The sequence below is a fragment of the Acanthopagrus latus genome, chromosome 5 (assembly GCF_904848185.1).
Source record: "Acanthopagrus latus isolate v.2019 chromosome 5, fAcaLat1.1, whole genome shotgun sequence".
Lineage (NCBI taxonomy): Eukaryota > Metazoa > Chordata > Actinopteri > Spariformes > Sparidae > Acanthopagrus > Acanthopagrus latus.
Window position 1 is genome coordinate 22,433,198 of NC_051043.1, and position 12,740 is coordinate 22,445,937.

Below are 12,740 nucleotides of genomic sequence, written 5' to 3' on the forward strand. Positions count from 1 at the left end.
CATGCATTCCTGCTCAGAATCACACGCTGCTCACAGTAGCATTACTTCACATGTAAAGGATACGTTTGTTTGCACACTTACACTTACTAATGATAGGAATTTGACCTGCTGTGAGAAGCTTTGAGTAATTAATTATAATCTCTAGTTTGGCGCCTGTAATGTGGGAAAAAACACAAATCTTGACACAGCTTTTCCTTTTCATGCACTTCATTGTCAGAGTTCATATTATGTCCACGCAACGTGACACTTATGTTAAAAATCTTTTATTGCAGCTTGAAAACAGAGCAGATAGAAATCTAGAACAAAAGCTCATAATCTCAGAGGAGAAATAGATGTTCACATTGATACATAACCAAACACACGCGTGCTATGTTACACATATTTAAGGCACTTTTGTCAGAAAGCAGCAATAAAACTAGAAATTTGCTCCCAGGATAGAAGTCAAACTATCGAAAGCTTGAAAGACGAGAGAACGATTTAAAGTCTGTTTTCAACCAGGTTGGTATTTTTAGTTAAACTGAACTGATGGAGGGTCTTGAACCGCAGTGGAAATGTTATAACACCTGTAGTACAGAGAGTAACAGGTGAGGTGAGGTCTCATTGGGTACATCCCACTTAAAAGGGGAAATATTAAGGTTAAATATACATGTTGTTTCCCCCAGTGTACACAAAGAGATCTACACTGCGCGTAGTTGTGATGGTGATGATGTGTTTCCAATTCTTCGTGTCGAGATTCTGTGGCTCAGTAGATAAAGTGGAGCACTAAAACCTAATGACACACAGACCAGATCAATCTTTTAATCTGCACTGGCACTTTAATGCCCAGTGTAAATGGGTTGAACTTAATCTGTAGTTTGGAATGTGTTTCTTAGAGTGTTGGTCCATTTTCCACCTCGACACATATCCGACCCCTCAGTCCACAGTGTGCTGCAGCTGCTCCAAGTGAAATCCCCCCACGTGTGGAAAATGCGCTTGGCAAAAAGCAGGTGATCTTTAAAAAGGCATTAATAATTCAATGTTTTGTAATTTACACAAATGTGACACAGAGGGCCGAGAACTGACGTGTTTGCACACAACAACAGAACCAAAATGGAGTTACGGTTTGAAACTGAGCAGCAAATCCACTTTAGGTCTGTTAAATCTTTCCGAGCTCCACGACCCCACCCACCCCAAACCCAACGGAAGACAGTGATGGTGTTTCAACAGGGTCGACTCAGTCCGAGTCCTCGTCGTCCAAATACTCTTCAGCGTTGCTGTGTGTGCGGGTGATGTCTGAAACAAGAGAAATAGACAGTTAATATTCACATCAAATGAAAATATTGGTGGCTAAATGTTTGTTACATCCTTTTTTGAGCATTGCAACGCCCACGAAACGACTCCTTGGACTAGCATGAGTTAAGACATTAGGCACAATAAAATTTGTCTAGAACAGTGCAAGTCTCATTCATCATGTCAATGGCTCTAAATTTAAGGGTTAAAATGACTTCATGTGGTGCTTGTGGTAAATTCAAGGACTTGAAATAACACCTCAACTGTCTGTTGTTAACCCCTACACACCAAAATTACATCACAGAACTAGCTGCTACAAAGGCTGACCGTTGCGTCGCCTCATGTCTCCTTTATCTCAGCCAAAAAGCTGCACCTGAACACAACGCAAAACTAAAGCTGGCGGTCAACAAGCTTGTGCGTTCTGCACTTACGTGACAGGAAATTCCTTTCTGCCGATATATAATCCTTAATAATGATTGAGCCACATTTTTTGACACTACTCTTGCTGACATAGCTGCTCCTAATCGAGTGTATGGCTGAGTATATGTCAGAGGGAAAAACTCAGCAAGAACAACTGAACAGGCTTCTATGAAACTTGGATGTACGATGGGTCTTGGCTAAGAATAGAGCACCTTAACTTTGGGTATGGATCTGGATGAAGGCACAGATCCAAGAACATTAACCGATAGGGCGTATTTTAAATAAGCTTTCATTTACTTCTCAGGGAATAATTCATGGATCTTGATGAAAAAAGACTTCCTTGATTTATATCGAAAATCCAGATCTAGGAGATTTTAAATGTGTTTTATTCAATATTGAATTAGGCTTGACTGAATTAAAGGGGACTGTTGGGTCTTGGGGGTGGTGTTGTGCTGTACTGAGTCCAGTGTGTGGTCCATCCTGATGACGCTGTATGTGTGGGTGCTGCGACGTCGCTCTCTAGTGGCAGCTGTACTTACTGTTTCCCTGCTTCCTCTTGAGAAGTGAGGCACACTGGGCGTTGGTGGCCATGTCCAGAGCCAGCTTGTTCTCGTTGTTCCTGATGTCCGTCCTCGGATCTGAAAACAAACACACTCACACTGAAAGCACTGGAAACGAGACGCAGAAAGACACAAAAGATAGAACTCTGTGCTGGATGTTGTTTCCTCAATCTGTAACCACATGTTCTCATATTAGGGTTTGATCAAATCTGCCTAGAGCTTCCTCTCTTTGTACCTAACCTCATCTGTTTCCATATAATCCAAAGACAAAAGGTGACCTGCTGTTGGTTGATTTCTTTTTCTTTTTCTATAAAACCACATGAGATACGACTTGATACTCACTCTTGGTTAGCAACATTTCCACAATGTCAGAGTAACCTTTCCAGGCTGCAGCGTGCAGAGGAGTGTCCCCAAGTTTATTCTGTAACACATTTTCATCACCAACAAACACTCAGATGAGTATTTAGACAGACATCATTAACTAAGTTAAATCATCACATTGAAATATTAGATGAAGATCGGCAAAATATGTGAAAAATTCACAGACATGGAGGGAATTCTGCTGGAAAAATCTGATTTGTTTCCTTGTTATGTGAAGTAAAGTATGCATCTACACAGATGTCCAAATGCTGGAGAGAGTGGATCATTTGATGTTGGGCATGTTTTTTAAATGATCTGGGTTTTGGGAGAGCTTCAATAAACGATACATATTTTTGTGTGATGCTTTATTTCTAGAATTGAAATACTTGGTTCAGTAGAAAAATTAATAATAAATAATTAATAATAATTAATAATTAATAAATACATAAGATAGAAAATTAAATGGGAAAGTCAATAAACAGTTGAATAAATAAAAAGATAAATAAATAAAGAGGGAAATTAAAGCAGAAATATCAATTCATGTCACATTTTGTATATCAAGTCATGCCTCCATGAATTTTTAATTGTATTTTTGGTGCATTTACGGGCATGTTAATTCATTTACTGAGTCATTCATTGGTTTCTTTATTTGTGTTTTGATTAAGTCAGTTTCAGTCCTCCACAGAATCAGGCACCACCACTCTCAATGTTTCTGACTTATCGGTGAACTCTCACGTGTGAATCTCACCTGCTGGTTGAGCTCCACGTTGGACTGGCTTAGCAACAGCTCCACCACATCTGACACAAACAACAAAAGGAGAACTCTGAGTGACGGACTGTGTGACCATTTAATGACATGTATCACATAACAAACATGCAGGAACAAACTTGGGAACACAGAGAAACTAGAACTAGCTCTTGTTTTTGTTTCCTCTGAGTCAAATATTCAGATTTATGAAATGAGATCCAGTCAGTGCTTCAACAAGGCAAACACAGGTTAAAAGAAGCTACCTTAATCAATGCAATGCCATGTTATAAAGATCAAAATCATAACTTGTTTAATACACTACAGTTATTACCTCTATGTCCTCCGTGGCATCCCCAGTAGAGAGCAGTGTTTCCAGCCTTATCCAGCCCGTTGATTCCAACCTTGTTATCCAAACATTCCCTCAGCCAGCTCAGATTACCTGTTGAAATACACACATAGATGCAAATGATTTAAAAAAAAAAAAAAAGTTGTCTCAAGTAAGACAGAACTGTCTCGAATGAAGGAACTGTTGCACGGAAAAAGAGACACGTCACAATAAATAAATAACGCATGAACAACACTCATTTTGTCGGTTGCTGTCGCACCTCGTTTGGCTGCTTCGTGCATTGGATTGTCGACAGACTCTGCTTGCTCGGCCACTAAAACAAAACCAAAATAAGACTATTAGTGCATCTGTGATTCACAGTTACAAGAAACAAAAGGTCATGATGCGTAATATTCTGGTCACATACGCATGTATGAAATTCAAAGTCAGTCCGTCTATAGTTTCTACTCACCATAGTTACTTGGAATTAGCCCCGTCCTTCCTTTGCACGTCCCCTTCCACCAATTACTGTCACTCTGAGGATAATATTGATGTGGAAGAAAATGAGTGCGGACAAAACGTCCAACAAAAAATGCAGGGAAAATAGTAGTCAAAGGACAAAAGGAGAGAAAAGTGCAAATGCAACGGAGGAAAAAAAAAATCGTTAAAAGGTGGAAAATGGAAGAAATAAATTGCAGCACAAGGGAGACACAAGAGTGCAGCGCTCAGCTTCATGAGAAAGAGGAAGAAGAAGTCAAACTGAAGGCGATACGGGGTGAGCATGAAGACGACATCTGAATCTCTCCAAGTTTTTACTCACCGTGTCGGAGATGTACAAGTAGTCTCCCTCTTCAAAGTACAGCTCGTCCGGCTGAAGACAGTAAAAACAAATGAGACAAGGTTACTAAAAGCGACTTAGTCACAGTGGCTCAAAAACAAGAAGTTCCTCGCCTTCAGAGTATTCTGACCTCAAGACTGACTGTCATGTTACATTTCAAACCCTTCTTCCCACGCAATCTTCCCCCCGTTCACCACAAATGGAAACAGTCATGACGGCTACATTGTGTCAACTTGTATATAAGCGAGGAGTGAGAAGTGTGTGAGGAGTTTTTATTTTCATTAATTTCAGTGGTTTCATTGAAAAAATATGAATTAACTGTATCAATTAGTCTATCAGCAAACTATTTTGACAACGAATGAATAATTTTGTTCAAATATTCCAAACACCCGAGATTGACTTTACTTTTCTTTCCTCCATATTTGATAGTTAATTAATTATCTTTAGGTTTTTGGCCTGAAAACATGCAACCTGAACGAATTATGATGGACATTTTTCAGTTACCTATTTTCTCTCTACTCAATTATTGTTCTTTCTTTTTTATCCCTGCAACTACTCAAATCTTAGAGCTGAACCCACTCTGATGTAATGCTTCAGTAATAATGAAGACGAGAAGTGCACACCTGCACCAAAATACATTCTAATATGTCACTTACTTCAGTTGATTTCATCCATCTATCACCACACCTCTGCTAATCTCCCTTCTTCCATCTGGCACAATAATTCAGGGATTAATACTTCCAGTGTGAAGTTTTAGAACTGGTTTAACTTGTTCCATATGTATGCGGCTCTCCGGGAAAATAATATTTTTTCCAAAGGAAGATGATCATGCTCACAACCGTTTGGTTTATATTAACTTTTTTACACTGGGTGCACATAACTATTTCATGTACACACACCAGCAGATTATCTAGATGCAGCATAACACGTTTTGATCACACTTCTTAACACATTATGTTAATGACTGTAAACAGGAATGAAAATGCAGATAATTGTCCACAGTACAATGTTCACATATGGGACTATTTGCTGTTGAAATTTTGAATGCATGATATGGAATTTTGTAGGCAATATCGATAACCTATAAAAGCTTCTTATGGCCAATATCATTAGGATAACTGATAATATAACATTTTTAAATTTATAGAGAAGTCAATACCTTCACTCTGTGTGTACCTGAGGGTAAGAAAGGCTAAGATGTAGTATGGAAAGATGGAAGATTTCATGGTTTTCCTTTTTCTTCCTCTCAGTGGTTATTTGTGAACCGCAAACTAACTTTAAAGGTGCAAAGAGCGATTTACTGTATCAGAGTTTGTAAATGTTGTGCTTGTTACAAAGGTGCACTATGTAGTTTTGGGGAAAACATTTTAATCAGAAGAGAAATATCTTAATTTCAAGTCCTAAATAAACATTATTAAAGATTAACGGACACAGCAAACAGTCTTCAACAGTCATCAAACATTAGAGAAACAATCCATCGTAACAAACAAAGAGCTCATACCGTTCTGGGGTCAAAGGTGAACAACGCTCTGAACACCTTTACTTGGCCTAGCAAAGAGAAAACACACACAGAATGCTTGTTAGATTTAAAGTTTATAGACTGTTTGTGCTTAGTTAACCTCATGATGTTTGCATAATATAGTGGTGAACAGAGCACACAATAGTTGAGAATATAGAGTCAGTGACCACACAAGCTGCCACTTCCCCGCCCTGCAGAAAAGCCAGATTAGTTTCACAACATTGAGCCTGAAGAACGCAGCTTTAATGTGAGAAATTACTCTTGTGAAAGGGTGATAAATCACAGTGCAGCATCATCCATCACCTCAATAAAGCCAACTGCTTGATGCTGTGCCTGAGCAAAGCAACCTGTTCCAAATAATAATAATAATAAAAGAAAAAATACTGCCACGCGTTGCTGCCATGCACAGCCAACAACAATGCACAATTCTACAGGCAGTGTGGGGATGGAAACACACAGATGGTTCTTGTGTGTGCAGCCTTGAGGTAGCTGCCCTCAGGGCCTGTGTGGAGCCTGGCGTTAGCTCTGCTGCTGGAATGCTACCAGAGTGGTTGTGGCCTTAGCTGACAGCTGAACTACTTCATGGAGACCAACAAAAGGTCTTAAAGAGGGTTATACCAACCTTTGATTTCTGAAGTTATGTATGGCATGTTGCACTTTATATTCAGTATAACTAACACACAATGTTGACAAAACAGAACCAGCAGCCTTTGGCTCCAATCTCGTTCAGCACTACTGCGAATGGGATGCAACTCTTCTGATTTGCATCAGATTTGCAGATAAACGGCACTCAGTGCTTTTATTCTTTTGACTTTCCTTCCATAGATTTGTCCTGTTGTACACACTCTTATAGGACATGTCAGTAATACATTTTAAAACATTAGCACAAACAATACAAAGAGATGCAAACAGTCTGTTTTATCTCTTCTAATCTTGAATTTGTGTTATCATATTTGTTTGTTTAGTTGTTCTAATCTGATCTCCACACTTGGTTTAAGTACTATGCCACCAGTGGAGAAAGATCTGCCTTGGCACATTATTATTCTGTTACAGGGGGAGAGAACCTCACTCTGGCTTGTATGCATTTCTTTTCATCAATCACTGTCATCTCTGGCACCACTAAGCCCCAGATGCAGTGATGATGCTCAAATAGTGTTCAGGAGGACTTGTTTGGTGGAATATTTGCATTTGTGGAGACGAGCCCTGGCATGAAAATGGACACATTTACGTTTATTTTATTCATAAAGCACATTTAAAAAAACAGCTTGAAACAGCTGATCAAAATGCCAAAGCCAAAATCACATCACAGAGAATCAATGATTAATCACAAGAAAATATACAAAGCATAGAAAAACACAAACACAGTAAACAAAAGCTGGTTTAACTCAGGAGGGCTCAAATGCTAGAATGTAAAAGTACATTTTGAGTCCATCCCTGCAGGTCTGCCTTGTTGAGTGATCCAAATATTTTAGCTCGGAGGTTGTTGATGTCGTTTCACATAGATCTCAGTACAGTTAATATCGGAAAAAGAAAGACAATAGAGACTGAAATAGTCAGTCTGCCTGATCATGCTTTGCATACAACTGATCCAGTTTCTGTAGAGCCTTTTGAGTAACGCTCAAAGCCCTTAGAAACATTTAGTCTAGACATGATTGGATGCTGAGAAATCTAATCTTTGCTGAGAACAACAATTTGACTTCTGAAACTTTCAAATGTTATTCCACATTTGCATGACAACATACACTATATTACCAAAAGTATTCGCTCACCCATTCAAATGATCAGAATCAGGTGTTCTAATCACTTGGCCTGGCCCCAGGTGTATAAATTCAAGCACTCAGGCATGCAGACTGTGAAACAAGACATTTGTGAAAGAATGGGCCGCTCTCAGGAGCTCAGTGAATTCCAGCGTGGAACTGTCATAGGATGCCACTTGTGCAACAAATCCAGTCGTGAAATTTCCTCGCTCCTAAATATTCCACAGTCAACTGTCAGCTCTATTATAACAAAATGGAAGCGTTTGGGAACAACAGCAACTCAGCCACGAAGTGGTAGGCCACGTAAAGTGACGGAGAGGGGTCAGCGGATGCTGAAGCGCATAGTGCAAAGAGGTCGCCGACTTTCTGCACAGTCAATTGCTAGAGAGCTACAAACTTCATGTGACCTTCAGATTAGCCCAAGTACAGTACGCAGAGAGCTTCATGGAATGGGTTTCCATGGCCGAGCAGCTGCAGCCAAGCCACACATCACCAAGTGCAATGCAAGGCGTCGGATGCAATGGTGTAAAGCACGCCGTCACTGGCCTCTAGAGCAGTGGAGACGTGTTCTCTGGAGTGATGAATCACGCTTTTCCATCTGGCAATCTGATGGACGAGTCTGGGTTTGGAGGTTGCCAGGAGAACGGTACATTTCAGATTGCATTGTGCCAACTGTGAAATTTGGTGGAGGAGGAATTATGGTATGGGGTTGTTTTTCAGGAGCTGGGCTTGGCCCCTTAGTTCCAGTGAAAGGAACATTGAATGCTTCAGGATACCAAAACATTTTGGACAATTCCATGCTCCCAACCTTGTGGGAACAGTTTGGAGCGGGCCCCTTCCTCTTCCAACATGACTGTGCACCAGTGCACAAAGCAAGGTCCATAAAGACGTGGATGACAGAGTCTGGTGTGGATGAACTTGACTGGCCTGCACAGAGTCCTGACCTGAACCCGATAGAACACCTTTGGGATGAATTAGAGCGGAGACTGAGAGCCAGGCCTTCTCGACCAACATCAGTGTGTGACCTCACCAATGCGCTTTTGGAAGAATGGTCAAAAATTCCTATAAACACTCTCCTCAACCTTGTGGACAGTCTTCCCAGAAGAGTTGAAGCTGTAATAGCTGCAAAAGGTGGACCGACATCATATTGAATTCTATGAGTTAGGAATGGGATGGCACTTCAGTTCATAGAATGAGTAAAGGCAGGTGAGCGAATACTTTTGGTAATATAGTGTAAGTCAGTCCACTGGTCTATCAGTGAACTCCTGTAACACTGTTGGACTCATTATGGACAATTAAAAATATAAAAATAAATAAATAATCAAAATCAGTACAGCAGAACCAGAGATATCAACTTCACTTTTCAAAACCTGGCACCTACATTACCCAAAATGCAACTTGGCCACAGGGTGCCACCGATGGAAGCAATATATCAGATTACATGCAACTTCCTCAGGAGCCACAAAAGGCTTTAAAACCTTTTTTTCACATATTCAGTTGTACGTCTACACACACTTAATATGTACAATGTATGTAGTTACCCTTTAAAAGTAGTTGCCGGTACTTGTGCAGAGCCTTGTTACTAAAAGCACCATAAAAAAATACAGAGCAATATTATTTTTATGACTTCATCTATTGCATAACTTTTGTAATAATGTTGATCTGTTGAACAATAAACAGACAAGCATGTTCATAAACTGATGATGGTGTAATAAATCTGCTGTTGACTCGTGGACAGCTTCTGTCTCTCTGATAATGTGCATTTTATTCTGGACACATAAAGCTGAGCGAGTGTCCTTTGCTTTAGCTGACAGACCTGAATGTTGGACGGTTTGTAACTCCCCTGTGCCGTTACTCAGGGTTTCAATTTGGCTAACACACTGTCTCAGTGTCTCAGAATGAGAGGGCCTGAGCTGCTGCTGCTGCTGCCGCCGCTGCACAAGCCAGGCTCTGTTCAACACAACGAGTGTGTCTACTCTGCAGGCCCGGTCATGTCGCTTACAACACACAAAATGCCTGTGCTGACGAGTCCACGCTCTCTCTGCATTTTAAAGCCACAGGCACACTGAAAAGATTTATTCTAGCTTCAAAAAAAGAGGAAAAAATGTAATTTCAATGTGAGCACGACACAGACAGTACATTTTATTTCCTTGTGGTTTTCTTGGATGATCTGCAGCTGTGTTGTTTCATTGCAAAAGCAGCTCCGACAGCTCAACTCTTGCCTCAACATAAAAAAAAAATTAAATGGGTCTGACACTTGGTTTCTCATTCCTGTTTGAAGAAGCCCAACCCAAAAGCCATCTGAGCCTCCACAAATATAACACCAGGACTCATAGGTCCGCAAACTACAATGTTCTAAAACCAGACAGAGAACACACACAGACAGCTCTCTGAATATCTGCTAAACACAAAAAAAGCAGGTCAACTCACAAGCCTGGTCCTGTAACCAATAAAAGTTATTTCAGCACTCATGTAGTGCCAAATATTTCTTCAAGCAGCCATTGGGAAAAAATGATCTCAATACACAAATTCTATCAAAAAATGCCCATCAGAGAGACACTCAAAAATCAGAAGCCCTAAAGTTGGCACACACTGATTAAAAAAAAGTTATTTAAAAAGGGACCAAAACGCACCAACATGGAGGTCTGAACCAGCTGCCTCCAGCTCAAGAGCTGCCCTTTAATTTCCACCCCAGCATTTATAACATAAATACATCTGAACTGTTCCCACTCTGCATTTCCTAGCAAGCTCTTTCCTCCTGACGGCGATGCATTTCAGTCCCACAATTTTGTGTCTCAACACGCACTACCACATGAGTTAAGGCTGCATCAGTCCTGACTATGCGGCTAATAAAACTGCCGGCTCTCACACAGACACACGCCAACCAGCCATCTGTCAGGACAGACGATCTCACCGCCGGCTGAGGTGTCACGGAGCCGACTCATTAACAACCATGACGAGTATGATATGATAATGATGCCTCCATCCTTTAAAGTTTTGAGCTACATGACACACCAGCGTCTGCTGAAATGCACCTTCAAAAGCATGTTTTTTTATTAGACATATTTAGATGATTTAAGACATCATGTGCTACTAGAGTTAATATGTGAACCTTTTGGTTACACCTGCCATTACCTGTGTAACAACCTCTGATGCACAAAAATACTCTCAGCTGTGCGTTTATTAGGTGAGCAGAGACTAATGTGGTCTAATATAACATCCCTGAAATAAATCTAATGTTCAGGAGGCGTATAATGTTCAGTTTTAGGTGTTGGTTTAACTTGATGGACGCTGTGGTGTTACAATGAAAGACGTTTCTAATATTATTTATATCTTAAGTGTATATCAATGAGGGTGAAGAGTTTTTTAACTTACCTCTCAGTTGTGTGATATAGTTCAGTAGCACCACAAGCTAAAACCTCCTAAATGCCCAGTTTTAAACAAAAACTGAACATATAATCTTCATGATCATCACAACCTATTGCAGCGCTGTCAGAATACATTATATCAAATATTTGTTGTGCCGAATAAAGTGTGACTTCACTGAATAACGCTCGCTTAAAGTCTCTATTTACTCATATTACAAAAAGTTTCAATTGTGGAGGCAAAATCAGTGAAAACTCTTCTGTCACTTTTCCCATGAAATGAAACAGATTTTCTTCTTTTTTAGAGGAAGTGTTGTACATTTTGTCCTAGTGAGGCAGAAGTCATGGTTATAGTTTTAACTATAGTTTTATAGCCAGTGGTTGATCAATTAGTCAGACTATTACAACTGATCACAAACTTTTCTTGATATGTGATTCATTGTTTTGAGCATGTAAGAAGAGAAAAAAGTAAAACAAATCTCACTGTTTCTTCATTATTTTCTGGTTCATGGACTCCTACGTGGCAGTAAGCCAAATACCGTTGGGTTGTCACCTTTGGTTTTATGAAACACTGATCGAGATTATAATTTTACTAAAGATGTCAATTGTCCATCCTTGAGACAACACCTGTTGCACAGGAACAATCTAAGATTACAGTTTGACAAGGTAAATGTTATTCATATCTCATTTGGAAACAAACATGACGTGCTCTAAAAATAACTTAATAAGCAGCCTAATAAGACTCATTTCCTTATTTCTGGGGACTGAGTGACCTGAACAGCGCACAGGACTGAGCTTGCAGGAAGTAAAACTGATGTCATGCAGACTCATCATCACCTCTTAACCTACGACCCAAAGCCACTGGATGACAGCTACCTCCTTGTGTGAGTGATGGAAATAGGGAAGTCACAGAGGCCTGCAGCTGAGAGCTGGATCTCCCTGTCAGTCAGCAGTCAAGGCACTTTTAACAACTCCACTGAGCTCCTGGTCCAGTCAGCAATAAGTTATGTTGATATTACTCAGAGTTAATTAGCCTTTCTGTCCACTTGTTCATAAAAAGTTTCACAAACAAACGACAGAAATCAGCCGACCTCACTGACAGTGAAGTGCACACACCGCCCGCCCATTAAGCTCACATCGCCGACAAGGTGTGTAGTCCCCGACAGAGACAGAAAAATAAAATATAAACCACAATTCTCTCATAACCCGAGTCTTACCTGGCTTGGCCGGCTTGGGAGGAGGCTTCGACATTTGCAAGGCTCGGATATAAACCAAAACGCGTGTGCTGTTTCGGTCAGAAGCGTCGCTGGACTGAGGAGCACTTTGCTATCACTCACAATGAGGAAGTGCAGCAGCGCTCAACGGGGGACGCGGAAAGGTTCAGCTGCGCATGCGCAAATCTAAAGCTGAAACTTCCATTTTTGGGTGATTTTTCCCCATGTGAACTTCCTATAATATATAATGTTTGTTATCTTATCTTATGTTTTACACTACTCAAAATTAGGTAGGGACATTGTGATATTTCATTGTTTCACTTGATTGTTTATTCTGTGACATATCTAAATTTTTATTTTTTCTT

At 40.2% G+C, this 12,740-nt stretch overlaps 1 protein-coding gene across 1 annotated transcript; it reads right to left on the reverse strand.

Moving 5' to 3' along the window:
* Positions 1-247: 247 nt before the first annotated feature.
* On the reverse strand, positions 248-12,538 carry ostf1 (osteoclast stimulating factor 1). Its single transcript, XM_037097236.1, has 10 exons — positions 12,379-12,538; positions 6,022-6,068; positions 4,503-4,553; positions 4,155-4,218; positions 3,963-4,016; positions 3,689-3,796; positions 3,358-3,407; positions 2,592-2,670; positions 2,229-2,327; positions 248-1,272 (listed from the first exon to the last, which is right to left on the reverse strand). Exons 1-10 carry the CDS (start codon positions 12,410-12,412, stop codon positions 1,214-1,216), a joined length of 645 nt encoding a protein of 214 aa, XP_036953131.1. The 5' UTR covers positions 12,413-12,538; the 3' UTR covers positions 248-1,213.
* Positions 12,539-12,740: the final 202 nt, after the last annotated feature.

What these genes read in the sequence shown, in the direction of transcription:
- ostf1 (XM_037097236.1), bottom strand. Translation starts at nt 12,412, where the DNA reads ATGTCGAAGCCTCCTCCCAAGCCGGCCAAGCCAG. An exon ending in GCACGAAGCAGCCAAACGAG is followed by an intron (nt 3,797 to 3,962) that starts GTGCGACAGCAA and finishes GTATTTCAACAG; the next exon opens with GTAATCTGAGCTGGCTGAGG. An exon ending in GGAAATGTTGCTAACCAAGA is followed by an intron (nt 2,328 to 2,591) that starts GTGAGTATCAAG and finishes GTTTGTTTTCAG; the next exon opens with ATCCGAGGACGGACATCAGG.